At 43.1% G+C, this 18,474-nt stretch overlaps 1 protein-coding gene across 6 annotated transcripts in view; it reads right to left on the bottom strand.

The window, feature by feature from the left end:
- Positions 1-18,474, bottom strand: part of anks1ab (ankyrin repeat and sterile alpha motif domain containing 1Ab) — a 67,251-nt gene that overhangs the window by 22,000 nt on the left and 26,777 nt on the right. For 4 of the 6 annotated variants that reach the window (XR_008601799.1, XM_055010943.1, XM_055010944.1 and 1 more), the window contains exons 3-4: positions 9,236-9,308; positions 3,097-3,212 (exon numbers count right to left, since the gene is read on the bottom strand). Coding sequence is in view for 5 of the 6 variants with exons in the window: in XM_055010943.1 (XP_054866918.1) it covers positions 3,097-3,212; positions 9,236-9,308 (189 nt within the window). In the remaining variant the exon portion in view is untranslated. Of the gene's footprint in view, positions 1-3,096; positions 5,038-9,235; positions 9,309-18,474 lie in introns of those variants that run through there. The other 2 variants (XM_055010946.1, XM_023287595.3) reach the window with 2 other exon arrangements.

Here is an 18,474-nt window from a genome sequence, read left to right as displayed (position 1 = left end):
TCACATTAAATCCAGTTTCTTTCAGTATAATTATAAAATTCAGTGTTTCAGCTTTGGGCTGGCTTCAATGAGTCATGGTGGACCACCAGCTAAGTTTTAGAGCCACACATCTCATGTTACTTTACATAAAAAGTCGATCTATGAGTCACAGGCAGTAACGTACAGGGATTTAAAATTTGGAAAATCAGAGAACTACTAAGGAACGGGAACTGACTTTTAACTGATACCTGAAGTTGAGGTATTTTGAGGGGAATAATTTTATCAACACTCCCAATATTTGCTGAGCAGAACCCTTTAGAGTTGAGAAATAACTTTCCCATAATTGGACAAATAGCATTTTTAAATCTCTATGTTTCTAAATGATCTCAAATTTATCTTTGAGATCATCTGCTTACTGCACTTTTCAATACATGAATACTATTGTATCGGCATTAATACTGGTAAATACATTCTAAATGATTTATTGGTCTACTGATAATCCGTATCACCCACTTCTACTGTCCTCCTTTGCTCGAAGCACATACATTACGACTCTTGTAGCCTCGGTGTCATCTCATGCACTAATATAAATTTGAGTCTAAAGCTTGTATCTGCAGCACATCTCATCATAGGAGCCATCAAATGCTCTTAAGTACTCCCATTATATTGTGATCTCATGCCACCCAGAAAGAAAAACAAAACTGGGAGCAGCACTTCTCAACTGGAACGCATTATGAATACAATCACTTTCTCTCTGAGTGTACTGGTCTCACTTAACTGAGCTCTGCTGTGACAAACAGATGTAACACACACACTGATCAGCCACAACATTAAAACCACTGACTAGTGAACTGAATAACATTGATTATCTCGTTACAATGGCACATTTCAGTGGGTGGGCTATAATAGGCAGCAAGTGAGCAGTAAATTCTTGATGTTCATGTGTTGGAAGCAGGGAAACTGGGCAACCGTGGCGATCTGAGTGACTCTGACAAGGGTCAAATTATGATGGATAGACAGCTGGGTCAGAGCATCTCCATAAAGGCAGATCTGGTGAAGTATTCCCAGTATGCAGTGGTTAGTACCCACCAAAAGTAGTCAAAGGAAGGACAACTATTGGACCGTAAACAGGGCCATAAACTCCTAAGGCTCACTGATGTGCATAGGGAGCGAAGGCTGGCACGTCTTTGGATTCTACAGAAAAGCTATTTAGCTAAAATTGCTTCAAAAATATATAGAATGATAGAAAGATATCAGATCACACAGAGCATCACAGCTGGCTGCGTACGGTGCTGCCATAGAACCATAGAACAGTCAGAGTTTCCCTGCTAAGCCCTGTCCTCTGCTGATAGCTCTTAGAAAATGCAGATGAGTATCAGCATGCCATGAAGCAACTGATGGAGGTGGCCTGGTCTGATTAATCACATTTTCTTTTACATATCTCTGGGATATATGTGTCATTTACCTGGGAAAAGATGGCAGAAGAATGCACTGTGAGAAGAAAGCACATCTCTGGAGGCAGTGTGATGCTCTGGGTGATTTTCTTGTGCTCCTTACATCAATAAGCATTTTAATTTAGCATGTACTGCCTTCCTAAATTGTTGCAGACCATATATACCCCTTCATGGCAACAGTATTCCATAATAGCAGTGTCCTATCTTAGCAGCATAATGCTCCCTGCCACTGCAGAAGTTGTTCAGTAATGGTTTTAGGAAGATGGCAAAGAGCTCAAGGTGTTGACTTGGCATCCAAATTCCCAGATCTCAATCTGATCAAGCATTTGTGGGATGCTGTGAAAAAAACAAGCCTGATCCAAGGAGGTCCCACCTGGCAACTCAATTCAATTCTATTTATATAGCACCAGTTCACAACATGAGTCATCTCAGGACAGGCTGTACTGCTAACGTCTTGGTGCTTGATTCCACACGACACTTTCAGTGGTCTGTGGAGTCCAGACATCACAGGGTCAGAGTGAGAACCACACAGTTTTGTTCTGTTGGTTTTAATGTTGTGGCTGATTGCTGCATAACCCATTGTGTTAATGCAGTTCAGTGGTCTGAGAAATGTCCACATTTACCCTTTGGGCCTACTTATTTACAGTGCACAGCCATGTTTTCAGAGAAACATGACCAGTGGATGGAAAATGTAATGTTCTACAATCACTGCCAAATGCAATCTCGTGTTTCCTTGCAATGTTCTTTACAGGATACATGATAACGCTTTTAGTCAGATTGTGGACGTATTTCGAGCTGCAGTTAAATTAATTTATTAATGTCTAATCAGACTGAGGCAATTCAAAAATGCAAAACACTGATTCTCTGTGATCATGTTTTTTAAACTCCATGGTGGGAAAATTCTGTGGATATATACTTACTGGCGAAATAATAAATTTATAACCAAAATAAACGCCTGCATGCAAACGTGTTATTAAATTTTTATATCCACGAGCATGCCGTATATAATTAGAGCATTAGAGCATGTTGCTGCAGTGTAACCATACTATGTGCAGTTATTGCAAGACTGTCTCATAAGCACCACAAACACAGTGCAGAGCATAACGGGAGAGGGATTTAGTGAGATTCTGCAAGCAACCATGCAAAGAGTATTTGGAGTAAATCACAGTGTGTTTAAATTGAGGGATGTTTTTTGGGGGTCATCTGACTGAATCTACACGGAGATTTAAGTCCAGGGTCTGTAAATCAGGAGGATTCAATATGGGGGGAGAGGAGGTAACTGCAGGACTGTACAGTAAATGAGATAACATGATTGGGAATACTGGGAAAAAAGTTAATGGGTTTTGGTTGTCATTTGTCTTGCTACTGGTGACAGGCCATACTCTTTAAAAGGATCCAGCGAGTGCCCATAAATCTTAGCGGGGTCATGCACTGCACCGAGGTGAAGAGGCTTCATGAAGGGGAGAAGAAAGTGTGGAAGGATGAGTGAGGAAGCAAAATAGGGGGATGAGGGTGGGGGAGGTGGAGCTACAAAGAGACAAGCAGAGGGTGAGAGAGCAGAGTGGTGACACAAAAAGACAAATGCAGCTAGGCTGACACAGGGAGAGACAGGGTGATGTAAAGTGGAAGCGACCCCTGAGATGACATGCTGCAGGTGACTCACCATGAATCGTAGGTCGTCAAAGCCATTGAGCAGGAACTTGCTCTCGTACTGCGGCAGCCCCACGTGCTCCAGCCACTCTCCCACCGGCTGGTCCAGGGCTTTACCACAGGCCCCATCTGCCGAGAGAGGGAAGCGCTTCAGCAGGGAGAAGCCGTTCAGCCGGTAGCAGCGGCACTCAGAGGACGACACATGGCATTGCCACATCATCCTCGGCCAGCAGAGGCAGAGCCGAGTGCAGCAGCACCAGGCGGGGTGGGGGGGAGACAGGGTCCAGGCCGGGGCTGAGGGGCTCCCACAATACAGGCGGGGGCCCGGCTAAACTCAAAACACAGGAGGAGGGTAGGAAGTGCTGCAGGCACCACTCGAGCCCTGCAGGGGACTGACTAGGCTAATATACACCCACTGGTGTTAGTGTGACTGACTGGAAATGTCAGGCGAGGGTGGAGGTAGTGCAGGGAAAGAAGCCCATCTGAAGCTTGGTATTGTTAGTTATGTTGGACTGAGCCACTACGGCATCTTCCAACAAACAGGGCTCACTAAACATTCCTTTAGTGAGCAGATGAGCAAGTGTAAAAGCAAATGTCTAGCTAGTCCAAAAAAACATAACAATACTGAACGTTAATTTTTCAGGCTGAGGGAAAATGGAAATTATTTATCACTAAATGAGACATTTTCATATATCACACATTATTTACTCTGCTAAAAAATATCCCCGTCATTTATTCTAAAATCAGTAATTACTCCATCAGGACGCAACACAGAAATATTCAGTTCCCCCAAAAATGAATTTGTCAGGGTTTTCACCACATACTTGTAAAGCTCTGGCTGAGTCCCATGGCTTCATTGGTCAACCTCTTTGAGAGCTAGGACAAGGCTCATACAATGAAGGTAGCAGCATTCTAAAGTACTGTTGAGGTACTCATGTTATTTTTGATCAAGGAATACACATTTGCTTAAATCATATTTCGTCCTTACTCCAGAGCCACACGGAGTATGGTCAGGTAGACATATTGTAAATCCTACATCAAAGAAACGTTGGCTTAGGATTTCCACAGTGTGCCAATTCCAAACTCCTCAATTCATAATCAAATCCAAGTATATATTCCTTGACAAAGCTCCAGGTAAGCTGTCTGCCAGTGGAAAAAGGCTGTGTGTCCTTGGTGGTGCCAGCGCTCCCTGTGCTGCCCAGCATTCACACTCTTCAGCAGGCTGCTGGCTGTGCGGCTCCGTCAGAGAACGTGCTTCTCATCTCTCAAAGCAGTAAAATCCAGGTTCAGATCCAGCAGACGGGCAGGTGAGCCTCTTGACTCTGAGAGCAAGGATCACTGCAAGACCTCAGCGGAGGTTAAGCTAGCTTCTTCCTAATGCAGACGCCCCCCGCTCCCACCCCAGCCCACCTGGCTCTTCTCCTCGCTGGGTACAGCTAGCAGCCTCTGTGCTCACGGCAGAGGTTTGCTGCATCCCCTGCCTGTCTGAGACATGCAGGCAGCGCAGATGCAGTCACAGCAGCTGCTGCTGGCTCACACGCGTTACCCCTCACTGCTCACAGGGCATAACGTCCTGACGCCGGCTACTTCAACACAGAAGACCACGGATGTGCCTCAGCCTCAGCCACTGCTGCCACATCCTTCCCGCATCCACGACAGGCAACAGACTCAGTGATCATCCCCCCCTTTTCATCTGAGCAAATCCCTCAAGCTCTTCTTTTTTAACTCCCCCCCACCCCTCTTCTTGCTCTCTCTGCTTTTCTTTCTCTCGCTCTCGATCTCATAGCCCCATTCCCATACAGTGTGATGGCACTGCAGGGCTGCCGTATGCTGCCTGATGAAGTGGGGTGCTGCTCCACGTAACCACCTCTCCCTCTTTCTCCCACTATATCAATTCCCCTCCCTCTGCTGCTCTCTCTCTCTCCCTCCCTGGCTCGCACTCTCTCTCACTCTGTCTCGCTCCTTTGCCTCTCAAACACACAGAAAAATGCAAACACTCCTTCTCCCTCTTCGTCTGCCTCTCTATCCCCTTTTCCCCTCCTGTCTCGCCCCCCTCTATTTCTGATACAAATGCACACATGCTCACCAGTACGGTGTCTCCTTAACCTACCTCTCCCCTTCTCTCCCTGCACTGCACTGATTAGAATTGCACAGAAACACTCTGATCTTGCCAGCGCAGAAAGGACACCACCATCAGAGCCGAGGAACAAGCACTGAGAGCCCAAAATCACAGTCTTTTTTTCCTATATGTGTCTGCGTGTAAAGAATGATTCGAAGATAAAGGGATAACGGAACCTCCATCCTGTTCTGCAGGAGTAATTGCAGGGTTTTTTTAATTTTTATTTTGGCTAACAAAGAGTCTCCTCAAACCTCTGCTTATTACCAGAAGGCTTTAATTCATTTACATCTTACTTTGATGATAGGACAAGGGGGGGCAGCATTGATTCAACTCAGCAGAGTCTGTAATGCACTTGTATAGGAGGAAAGAGAAGAGAAGAGAAGAGAAGAGAAGAGAAGAGAAGAGAAGAGAAGAGAAGAGAAGAGAAGAGAAGAGAAGAGAAGAGAAGAGAAGAGAAGAGAAGAGAAGAGAAGAGAAGAGAAGAGAAGAGAAGAGAAGAGAAGTCTTCCAGGCCTGTCTCTTCTCCATCTCGCCCAGTTATGCAGCATGACAGAAAAGAGGCAAATTCCATTATGTACTTCCAGATGCTCATGTCACGTCAACCATTTTCAGTGCACAACAGAAGCTACTTACAGGAAAAGCCTGGATAAGCAAGTGAGATGATATAAAATTCAGATAGACTCGGGCTAAGAGAAAAAAAACACTACACAGCACCATTTTACTCTTGCACCCACCTATGCAGTTCTGCTGCCTACTGCGTCCAACACTGGTGTTATCTGGGTACAGCTGCAGGCAGAGTGTGATTATGCAGCCTTTTCAAGTTGCTTGCAATCACCTCACACATTCCCAGACGGGTAGTCAGCTAGTCAGTGAGGCAGTCAGGGCAAGGAGAAGCAGCGACAACAGAAGAGAGGTAAAGTGAAGGGCTATTGATTGAACCTCTGTAATTGGCCACCTATACCCATGTTGCTCTGGCGTTAACAATCAGGTAAAAGGCCAGGTCAGATCTCTGTGACCCGTCAGTCATCCACAAGGACCGGTGCTCATCATTCGTTATCGGGAAGAGAGGCTGCTATCAGATTTGCTCTGACTGAGGAGAAGAATGATGGAAAGGGGGAAGGAGAGAATGAGCAAGAGACAGATAAGACACAGAAAAAGACTAATAGAGGAGGAGGCGATGAAACATACGGGCGAGATAAGATGGTAATAGGAAGTAAGAAGGATTGAAGTGGACTAATTATGATTCACTACGAGATCCCACAACTCCTCCTCGTCCTTCTTTATTCTTTCCTCCTGAGCCTCATAGCAAACTCAGCTTTTACGCCACAAGATTCAGACAAGGAGTGTTAAAAATACCAGCTACCCCACCCAATTACTTCCATTCATTTGGGACAGCAACACCTCCCACAATAGTAGGACCTAATTACAGACTGACAGAGTATCCAATGCTCCTTCCTTCGTGTTTTTTTTTTTTGGGGGGGGGGTGGGGGGTGGGGGGTGGGGGGTGGGGGGTGTGTCACTGTCTTATCTCCTGTTAAATAGGCCAAGCTGTCATATCTGTCCATGTGGGTTTCTGTTCTGTTTGAGCACTACAAGGTCTAGACTCAGCTCCATGATGTGCCCAGCGAGGTCTATTTACTAAGGAGCAAGGTTGAGGTTGTGCCCAGATAAAGCCGTACCTCTTTATCAGAGCAGGAGGAAAAGCAGTAGCTCCTTGTCAACACACCCAAGCACTGGAGAAAATGAGCCGCAAAGCTGAATTAATTCAGGGAAACTGAAGGCGGACTCTTTTCCTTTGAACGTCAGCGTGCCTGTACACAAACCGAGCCGATGCCTCCTGTGTGCTGTTAGCTGTGCTTGCTCTCTCCACTCCCTCTCTCGTTTTAAGCTCATTTACTCAGTTGCTCTCTTAGCACACAATCGACACACGCTTGACGGACACACAACACTAATAACCTCATCCTTGAGCGGGTGCAAAATTGCACGAAAATGTTTTTGATAGCCACAAACATCTGATGTTCTGAAATCTGAACCAGAAGATGAACTGACCATTCCTGACTTTCAATATGAGAGGGACTGTGGGGCTATACAAGGAAAACTCAAAATACACAAAATAGGGATAGAGGATAAGGTTTTCCCAGTTCTGTCACAATAAAAAGATAAAAGTAGGATGAAGATTTACAATTTAGGTTTCCATCTTTGTGTAATCCTTCTTCTACTGTGCATCTCCCTCCCTCTCCTGGTGATTATTCTGAAGGGTACCTGTTTGTTCCCTTTTATCACATTGTGGGAAAAAAGGAATATGACCTCTTTACTGAGAGACACATACAAAAACAGCAACAAAAGCATCCTCACAACCTCCGGAACTACTTGTGCACAATCTCCGATTAAAATCGGAGCAGCAACTGCATGACTCAGCTGAATCTGGGACACTTTCAGCATGCCATCCCTCAAATGGGGACTATAAATAGCACACACCTATAAGTGTGGAAAAAAAGGAAAACAAACACCATGTTTCCTCTTACGTAATGTGGAATAACTTCAGGTCTTAATTGTTTGGATAGCAATTAATCTAAGAATGCTCAGTGAGCTGGAAGTCCACTTACAATTAAAATCATAAATTAACGCTGCAGTGGACACCAGCTTTGTTTAAAATGTGGCTTCATTTGGTCTGAAACAGCATGAGTGAATATATTATTATGTAATATGGTGAAAGAGGTAATGATAGCTGACAATTCTTTTATTTCATGATTCTTTTTCATAATTTCTCAGTTTAGATATGATCCCTTCCTAAATGTATTTTAGTATTTTGAGTGTCTCTTTACATTTTGTAGGGTGATGTGCATTTTGTTTCTGAAAGGTGATATAATTAAAATTCTTTCTTTTTATCGTTAGTATGTATTTCTATGATACAACCTTTTGTTCTTGAGGTGAAAAGAAATCAGTTTTCTTCAGGCCTCTTCTTTACATGAAACTTGGTGAGTACAACAGAAATTTAAATTCAGATGACCTTTGGAAATAAAGAGATGCTAAAATATCAAAAGTGGTCATATAATTACATTTTTAAAATGTTGTCTTTGAAGAAAAAAAAAGATGAGAAGATGTGATGCCAGAAATTATACAGTAATTACCTGATGACACATGGAGAGTTAAATGGTGCTACAGCATTAAGTCCTAATTCATGTAAAGTCCGATGTCTTTTTTTTAAAAACCCCAGCACCCATCCTAACGTTTTTTTAATCACAATCATTTTACTGTTTCTGCACTGGCTGGTGTTACACCTTGCTGTGGTCAGCAGATGCGGGTAGTCCACGAAGCATGCTGCGCATAACTAATGAAAATTTTATCTAAATAAATGTGATTTGGCATGTAAAAAGCAGCCCTTTGCTTTGAAAAGCTATTCCACAGTCCTGTATGATGAACCTCCTTATGGCAGAGTATCTAATGGAGGTAGGTTTACACTGTATCAACTCAGGAGTGTTATCTAAACAAACCGAGCTGATGCCAGCTGGCTTCTCCCTCTGCACTGCCTGAAGGACACTTGATGAAGCGTACTATCAATTCAAGCCCTATTGAGATATACAGTAGCTAGAGTAAAAAATACGACAGCAAGGGGAATTTAGAATCAGATTTCCCATAAAGTGGAAACCTTGTGTGCAACAAATAGCACCAAGGATGTGCCAAACAAATGTCAGCTTGAATTTCTGGGAGATTTCTGTAAGAACAGAAAGACTAACCGCTAGATAGCAACTCTTAGAAAACAGTTGCACATTTGGTTGCTGCAAATGTTACATATAATTCCTGTTCAATAAACTCTAAAGGAGTGTCATCAATGCAGCACCAAGGGCAATTAAGAGTTAGATGAATGGATAATGGATGAAGATTCACTTAATCCCCAGAGCCAAATGTCAATTTGAATTATCCAAATAATAAATTACACACCACATAGTCACATCTTTGAGAAAAAAAAACACTCCATAGTGCACAAATAAAGTCTGTTACCATGACTTGAAAACAGATTTTAAAGCATTACCTGTGCTTGGTGTGGGCTGTCTGTTTTTGGATGTTTCAATCCCTGCTCCAATCAAGTTCATAATCTTCTCAATCTGTAAAGAGAACAAGCATGAAAAATCACCTTGCATTTTATTAACATATCAACACATTTTGCATTAAAGGAAAGCATCCATTAAATTCCCATCTAACCCTCCTTCATGCTGCCAAACCAATTATAAAACAGGACAACTGAGTGAGTGGAACTGGGCGAGGAGCTAGGAGTGTGTGCTGCTGCTGCTGCTGCTGCTGCTGCTGCTGCTGCTGCTGCTGCTGCTGCTGCTGCTGCTGGGAGCGTTGGGGAGAAGGTGGGCTGCTTTGCAGTGATGGATTACAAGCAACAGTCCAACGTGGACAGCAATTCAATGACTAATCCACCACTCAGCGAAAACACAGCTGGCTGATAAGGTGAATTACAATTTAGAATCTCCAGAAACTCTAAATTATTGCTGCCCACAGGACATCCTATAACCACGTCCAAGCTGTGCAAACTGCACCTCAGGAGATTGAGATCTGCTGCAGACTGTTCCATTGGGAGTATTTGATTTGTCCTCTCAGAACTGTATTATTTAGGTTTCACAGAATACAGCAACAGCTTACTGCAAGGTTAACTGTGCACAATGCTACATGCAGGAGATTACAGAGCAGCTCGGAGAACAGTTGTTTTGGGGCTTAGAGCCAAAACTGTTTATTTAAGAAAAAACTGTGACATTCCAGAGCCAAAATACATTTCCAGGTTGTTTGTTTGCTTTTGTTTATTAATAACTGAACAGCAGCTGAACATTGCAATAAAGTGCTTTCAGGGGCTAGATGTGGTATGTGCCATCGAATTCTCATAGGTGATACATGAAATGCAAGCAGAACCAGCTATAAACATAATAATATGTTTTTCATTCCACGAGGAATGGACATACACAGACAGACTAGATCGGTATCTGGCCCAGTGTTGACCTTATTATTATCTGAAGGGATTGGATGTTGGCAGGGGCATGACTGGTCCACAAGCAGTACTTCCACAATCTCACAAAAGTTACAATAAAATTCAAAACTAAAGCAACTGAGAGCGAAATATCCTGACTTGCTATGTTTCTCACAATGCATAATACTAGGGAATGCCTGAGTCTTCTAACCTCCACCCCCAGAGTTTGTAACGCAGGATTTCTGCTACCACCAATCAGCCAAAACATTAAAACACTACTGAGACACCGTGTAGGACATCCTGGTGCTGCCAAAACAGCTCATCCCAACCGATCACCACAAATGGTCTTTGTGCTAGAAGTTTCTTTATCTTAAAATAGAGATTTTTCTTCCCCCAGTCACTCAGTAATTGTTGGATTCCTCTCTATAATATAATATTGTAAAGTCTTTGGTATACTCCATAGATCTCACAGTTGTCTCCTCACATATATAGCTTGATAGGCAGCTGGGGACAGATCGCAGTCACACTGCAACATTCCTGGAGCAAAAAAGCATAAGAGCCTTGCTCAAGGGCCCAACAGTTGTGTTGCTGGGACTTGAACCCCTGACTTTTTGTAGCCAGTCAGTCTGTAGGCCAAAGTCTTATCTGCTGAAACACTACTATCTGCCTCTTACTATGTGAAACACCCTGAGATGACTTGTAGGGGGCCTCCACAGATCAGACTTGTTTTTCCAGCACATCCCACAGATGCTCAGATTGCATTGAGATCTGGGGGATTTGGAGGCCAAGTCAACACTCTGAGAGAGCATTATCCTACTAAGAGAGACCACTGCCATTAGGGAATACAATTACCATGAAGATGTGTACGTGGTCTGCAACACTGTTTATGTTGGGAGTACAAGACAAACTAACATGCACATGAACATCAGGACCCAAGGTTTCCCAGCAGAACTTTACCCAGAGCATCACACTGCCTCTGCCAGTTTGCCTTCTTCCCAGAGTGCATCCATCACCTGCAGGATGAACTAATAATCACTCTCATCACTGGTGTTAGCATTTGTCTACAGAGAACCACGCTATTTGCTGACACTTCATGCTTCAAGGACAATAAGACCTCATGTACAGAACAAATGTACCATTCACTCCGTTATACAGAAAACAGACTATACACATTAATAGCAATCAGTATTCTTTGGCTACAGAGCTGGGCCTGACCTCCCTGGGGCCCTGAGCAAAATTCTGCTAAGGGGCTCTACCTGATCAGTGAGACATGTAAACCATTTACCATTGCCACAACGTCACACCTGACACCCCAGTAGTCCCACTACAAACCTTTCTCCTTTGAAACAGCTTGCTTCATGTCTTGGTTAAAGAATACGTATACCTATATAGGACACAATGAGCTTTAAACTAACAATATGTAGTGTGTATAATATTTGTTTTATAGAATCTTAGGATACAATTTCTATAAAATGTAGCCACAATTCTTGAAAAAATTTCCTCCCTTGTTGCTTTTATCTACATTGAATCATGGTCTATTTAATTTGGCTTTTTTTGACAAGAATTTACAAAAAAGACTCTTTCATGTCAAAGTGAAAACAGATTCACTTAATTCAACACAAGTGCAGCCAATTGGTGTTGCAAGTTACATAACTAGTCAAAAGGAGATCATCTGAGTCCAGTGAATGGTGCCTCCAGTGATTGTAAGGATAGGGATAAACTTTATTGATCCCACAGTGGGGAAAGTTCACCGTTACAGCAGCTCCAAAGAAAAAGTATAAAAATATAAAGGCAGTGCAAGAATAAATAAGAAAAAAACACGGTGCAAAAATTACAGATAAATATACAGATTTTTTTTTAAATACTGTGCAGAAGACTACATACAGGAGGATGAGGTATCAGTTACTGCACATAAGTAGGTGGATGCATGTGTAAATTGGGGGAAGAAAAAAGTGCAGCAGTACACAGTGAAGTTTATAATGCAGCATTGTACAATCTAACAGATGCTGGAATAAACGACCTGTGGAAGTGTTCCTTCTTACACTTAGGGTGTACCAGTCTGTTGCTGAAGGAGCTTCTTAAGGAGTTCACAGTCTGATGCAGAGGGTGGGAGGAGTTTACGATGATAGAAGACAGTTTGGCCAGAGCCCTCCTCTCTCCCACCACCTCCATGGAGTCCAGGGATCAGCCACAGACTGAGCTGCTCTTTTTATCAGTCTGTTTAGTCTGTTCTTATCACACTCAGAGCATCCTCCTCCCCAGCACACCACTGCATAGAAGACCATGGATGCCACCACAGTGTCATAAAAGGTCTTCAGCAGAGGCCTGCTCACACCAAATGATGCGAGTCTCCTCAGCAGGTATAGACGACACTGACCCTTCTTATACAGAGAGTCAGTGTTATCTGTCCAGTCCAGTTTGTTATTTTGGTGAACACCCAGGTACTTGTAGGTCCTCACTCTCTCAATGTCAAGTCCCTGGATAATCAGCTGTGGAATGTATGAGGGTTTCCTGTGGAAATCGATCACCATCTCCTTTGTCTTGCTGGTGTTCATTTGGAGGTGGTTCTGTTCACACCAGTAGACAAAGTCCATGATGACCTTCCTGTACTCACAGTCGTTCCCCTCTGACACGCATCCTATGATGACAGTGTCATTGGAGAACTTCTGGAGATGACAACTGTCTGTAGAGTAGCGGAAGTCCAATGTGTAGAGGGTGAAGAGGAAAGGTGAGAGTACTGTACCCTGGGGGGCTCCTGTGTTGCAGACCACCACATCAGACACACAGTCCTGTAGCTTCACATACAGAGGTCTGTCTGTGAGGTAGTCCATGGTCCATGCAGCCAGCTGGTCACTGACCCCCACTCTCTCCATCTTCACCCTCAGCAGTGAGGGTTGGATTGTATTGTATAAAGACAATAACTTGAGACAGTCACTGGTGAGTTGGTACTCTGCTGCAACAACACCATGAAGACAAAAGACCACTCCTAGCATCTATGTGAAAAGAATATTGAAAAGCACAAGTCAGGGGATGAATACATGAAAATTTTGAAGTCACTGAATATCCCGTTGTGTGTTTGTAATAAATCTTAACTAGTCTTTGGCAGAATGCATGTGGGAGACACTATAGTCAATTGGAAGGGGGTTCTTTGATCTGATGAGACCAAAACTAAGCTCTTTGTCCATCAGATCAGATGCTTAGTTTGGTTTTCACCAAACATTGCGCATCATCACAAACACACCATTCTCCCCATGAAGCAAGGTGGTGGCAGCATCACAATGTGAAAAATACTTCTCAGCATCAGGCTCTAGAGGGCTTGCAAAGGTAGAGGATAAAATGAATGTATAGAAAAATCCTGGTGGACAACTGATACTGCAAGTGACCTGCAATTTGGTAGAAGATCTGCTTTCCAGCAAGACAATTAGCTGAAGCATACATGAAAGCTACACAGAAAGGGTTATATACAACAACTTGAATGTTCTGGAGTGGCCGAGTCAGAGACTAGACCTCAATCCAACTGACAATCTGTGGCTGAACTTGAAAAGGGCTGTTCACTTACAATCCCTATGCAACCTGACAGTAGTGCAAAGAAGACTAAGGTAAAACTGCAGTGTCTGGGTGTACTAGGCTGACTGAGACCTATCAGCTCAATGCTTTAATTTCGACTAAAGGTGCGTCAACTAAATATTAGCCTGAAGCAGGTATATACTAATGCAATCACTTATTTTAATTAATTGACATCACTTTATAGAAGTCTTTTTTTTCATTTTGATGTGAAAGAATCTTTTTTTTGTAAACCCTTTGTAAAGTCAAATTAAATGGACCTCAATTCAATGTTTCACAGCAACAAAAAGGAAAACTTCAGACAAGACTGAATACTTTTAATGGTAACTATAGGTGAATATTAGCATTAACATAAATAGGAAATTGCAGAAAATACTTTTTGTACTATGGCTTGACTGAATACTTGAAAGGTATTATTTACTGAGAGGTGGCATCCACATTGTGCACAATCATTGCATTGTTTTAAAAGTATGCATATCTACGAGGAGTGCTTCGCAGTCATATATTGTCTGAACTGGTGCCCACAGTGGTTAATGCACATACACTATATTGCCAAAAGTATTCGCTCACCTGCCTTGACTCGCATATGAACGTAAGTGACATCCCATTCCTAATCCATAGGGTTCAATATGACGTCGGTCCACCCTTTGCAGCTATAACAGCTTCAACTCTTCTGGGAAGGCTGTCCACAAGGTTTAGGAATGTGTTTATGGGAATTTTTGACCATTCTTCCAGAAGCGCATTTGTGAGGTCACACACTGATGTTGGACCAGAAGGCCTGGCTCTCAGTCTCTGCTCTAATTCATCCCAAAGGTGTTCTATGGGGTTGAGGTCAGGACTCTGTGCAGGCCAGTCAAGTTCATCCACACCAGACTCTGTCATCCATGTCTTTATGGACCTTGCTTTGTGCACTGGTGCACAGTCATGTTGGAAGAGGAAGGACCAGCTCCAAACTGTTCCCACAAAGTTGGGAGCATGGAATTGTCCAAAATGTCTTGGTATGCTGAAGCATTCAGAGCTCCTTTCACTGGAACTAAGGGGCCAAGTCCAGCTCCTGAAAAACAAGCCCACACCATAATCCCCCCTCCACCAAACTTTACACTTGGCACAATGCAGTCTGACAAGTATGGTTCTCCTGGCAACCTCCAAACCCAGACTCGTCCATCAGATTGCCAGATGGAGAAGCGTGATTGGTCACTCCAGAGAAGGCGTCTCCACTGCTCTAGAGTCCAGTGGTGGCTGCTTTACACCACTGCATCCCTCACTTTGCATTGCACTTGGTGATGTATGGCTTGGATGCAGCTGCTCGGCCATGGAAACCCATTCCATGAAGCTCTCTGCTGAAGCACTGTTCTTGAGCTAATCTGAAGGCCACATGAAGTTTGAAGGTCTATAGCCATTGACTCTGCAGAAAGTTGGCCACCTCTTGGCACTATGAGCCTCAGCATCCACTGACCCCACTCCATCAGTTTACGTGGCCTACCACTTGGTGACTGAGTTGCTGTCGTTCCCACACACTTCCACTTTGTTATAATACAGCTGACAGTTGACTGTGGAATATTTAGGAGCGAGGAAATGTCAGGACTGGATTTGTTGCACAGGTGGCATCCTATCACAGTTCCACGCTGGAATTCACTGAGCTCCTGAGAGCGAGCCATTCTTTCACAAATGTTTGTAAAAGCAGTCTGCATGCCTAGGTGCTTGATTTTATACACCTGTGGCCATGGAAGTGATTGGAACACCTGATTCCGATTATTTGGATGGGTGAGCGAATACTTTTGGCAATATAGTGTTTATATAAATGCCTATTCACACACAGAGCAGTTATCTTTTCCGATGTGCAGTTTATAAACACCACTGCCCGTTGGCATTGTTGTGTTTCACTCTCACTTTTGTCAAGCGCAAAGTCACAGAATGCAGCCCTGGAAGTGGCTGGCAAGCAAGACAGACACAGACAGACCAAGAGATGCAGAGCCCAGCTAGGTTAGGAGAAAGACAAATTAGTGAGAGATGCACTGCAAGCTTCCACATCAACTTAATGCTACTATTATTTGCTGACATCAAACTTGGAGAGGAGAGTTGTAAACACTGACACCCACTTTGACATGAGTGGGAGGCAAGGCCCTTGCATAATTTTCTGAGGCCTATGCAACTTGCCAAGAAAGTGTATAGAGCCACCCAGATCTGTTCAGACACTGCAGGGAAGAGTGTAACTCTAAGTACATGTTTTGACAACTTTAAGCAAGCCAATTAGCAGACTAGGGTCACCAAACTATTGCAGAACTAAATTTAGAATCGCTGGAGTAGTCTATTCACAATCAGCAATGAAAATTTTTGCAAGCCTGAAAAACTGATTCTGCTTTCACCAGTGACACCAGAGACACAGTCAGGCTTATTTGATGTAATATTTAGTGTTTGAAAAAGCCCTATGCACTTTGCTAGTGGCATCAACACTGTGGAAAAGCCTTGATTCATTTGGAAGTCAGGCACATGGGACACATGGCATATGCCTCCAGCAATACAGACCTCACATTACTCTTTGAATTAACCCAGTTACATTCTATATCACCCCCCCCCCCCCCCACACACACACGGACAGCATTACGTCTACATTTAAGTATACCTTTAATAAAACCTGTCTTCAAAAATGCTTCTGAGAAAAACAGCTTCATCATAGTTAAACTGCCATAATGTTCCACAACTTCATGCACATATTTCTGTCATGATCCCTGCTCCAGCTCCTGTTTCTCTCCTTCATTCTCCCTCCTGGTCTCTCCTTCTTCCTCCTGTTCTCTCTGTATCTGTCTATCTCTTTTGATCTGTCTCTCTTTGGTTCCCTCTGTCTGTCTGTTATCTCTCCCTCCTGTCACTCACCCTCTGTCTCTCCCTGCTTCACCCTTCTGCACTCAGCTGATTACTGCAGGTGACACGCATTGCAGTAATCAGCTCACCTGCCCACAATATCACCTGCTCACTATTTAAGCCTTGTTCATTCACATACACTCTGCTGGATCATAAAGAGCCACATCCCTTCAGAGACTTTGCTCTCCTTTGGGATCCTGTTCTCCCCACTGAGCCCTGCTACCTCTCGACTTCTTCATCCCCCATGGACTCTGCTCCTCTCCCCCCCTGGATTCACTGAGTTTGCTTCCCTGTCCCTTCCGCCTTGTTTTTCCCCTGGTTTGTGAGTACTCTGTTTGTTTAGTGTAGTTGTTAGTGTTTAGGTTTTTTTTGCCTTTGGACTTTGGTGTTGGATTTGATGGTTTTTTTTAGTTTTGCATATTTATATTTAACTAGATTAATTTTCCCCTCAATCTTAGTTCCCTTTGTGTTGTCTTAGCTCTTGTTTAGTTTAAATAAAGTTCTTCCCAATAATCCTCCTGTCTCCCTGTATCTGTGTCTGTGCCTGGGTTCTCTGACACCCCCTCTGCATAACAATTTCTTTTTTTAAAAAAAAAAAGTAAAGTTGCCGTCAAACATACAGAACTGTGCGAAAGTTGTAGGCACTAAAAAAGAGAGTAGTTTCTCAATTCATTTCATACAAAGTGCGCTAAAAAAAGAAATCTGTATTTGCTATGATCACACATTGACTTGAAAACCGCATTCATTCTCCTAAGTACATTTATACACTGTTCTATTTAGCAGGCAGGTTGTTCCAAGATTCTTGGAGAACTTGCCACAGTTCTGTTGTGGATTTAGTCTGACTCAGCTACTCCTGTCCCTTCATGTAATCCTAGACTGACTCATTGATAAGATCAGGACTTTAATCTTTTTGACTCTGGCTCAATATTTGGTGTTGGAATGAATTTGGCACTGATTATACTCTTCTCTGATGATGCTGCATGAAGTACTAGTCTCACATAGCCAGACTGATTCAGTACAGCCTTTGCATAATAAAGATGCCTTTCATGAAACTGTCATCATTTGAGAGTCATTTATTTCTTGGTGATGTAAAATGCCAAGTCTACATTAGCCTTAAAGTTTGCATCAGACTTCATTTTAAGGTATTATTGGTAATGATACTTTGGAGTTTGTCATTCCCTGGAAGAATAATGTTGATGACTGCTTGTGTATGACCTACGGGCTACCCAGCAAACATGGGTTGTCACTGTTTTTTGGTTGTGCTACTATCTCCCACATGTTTCCCCTTCGATCCCAAACTGATAATTTGAAAGTTTTCTAATAGTAGTTCTATGAGTTACTTATCCATAGAGTCCTGCTAATAAATATCGGAGGGGATCAGGAGCAAAATACACAGATTTTAGCTGCATTAAACCGTCACTTTAAGCGTATGCCATGTTGAGAACACTTTCACCACTTGACCTTGACAGTAGACAGTTCTTTCTGTTAGAGAACTGACGCTGGCCATCGCTGTCTACAGCCACCAGACTACATTGACAAAAACTATAATTTTACCGTCCAGAACGCAGAAGTTGTTAGTCTATTTCTGCCCAAGTTAAGTTGTTTGTGTTACTGTGTGACTTTGGTATTTTAACACACAAGTGAAAGCATCAAAGTCACAATTACTGTGTTCTGCGAGGTTAAATGACTGCTTTTGTGAGTGGAGTCAGGTGGCTTTGAAGAGTGTGAGGTAGCGGTTTGCCATCTGTGATCTACAGCAAGTAATACACTGACTATGGATAACTACCTCATGCAGCCACACTTTAAATATTCCCAACTAACACTTTGACTGTAGGTTAAGAAGAAAAGGGCTGAAGTTCACACATTTTGAAACCTGC

The sequence above is a fragment of the Amphiprion ocellaris genome, chromosome 5 (genome assembly GCF_022539595.1).
Source record: "Amphiprion ocellaris isolate individual 3 ecotype Okinawa chromosome 5, ASM2253959v1, whole genome shotgun sequence".
Taxonomy (NCBI): Eukaryota; Metazoa; Chordata; class Actinopteri; family Pomacentridae; genus Amphiprion; species Amphiprion ocellaris.
Note: the sequence above shows the minus strand (reverse complement) of the source record. Positions and strands in the feature narration are given on the sequence as shown.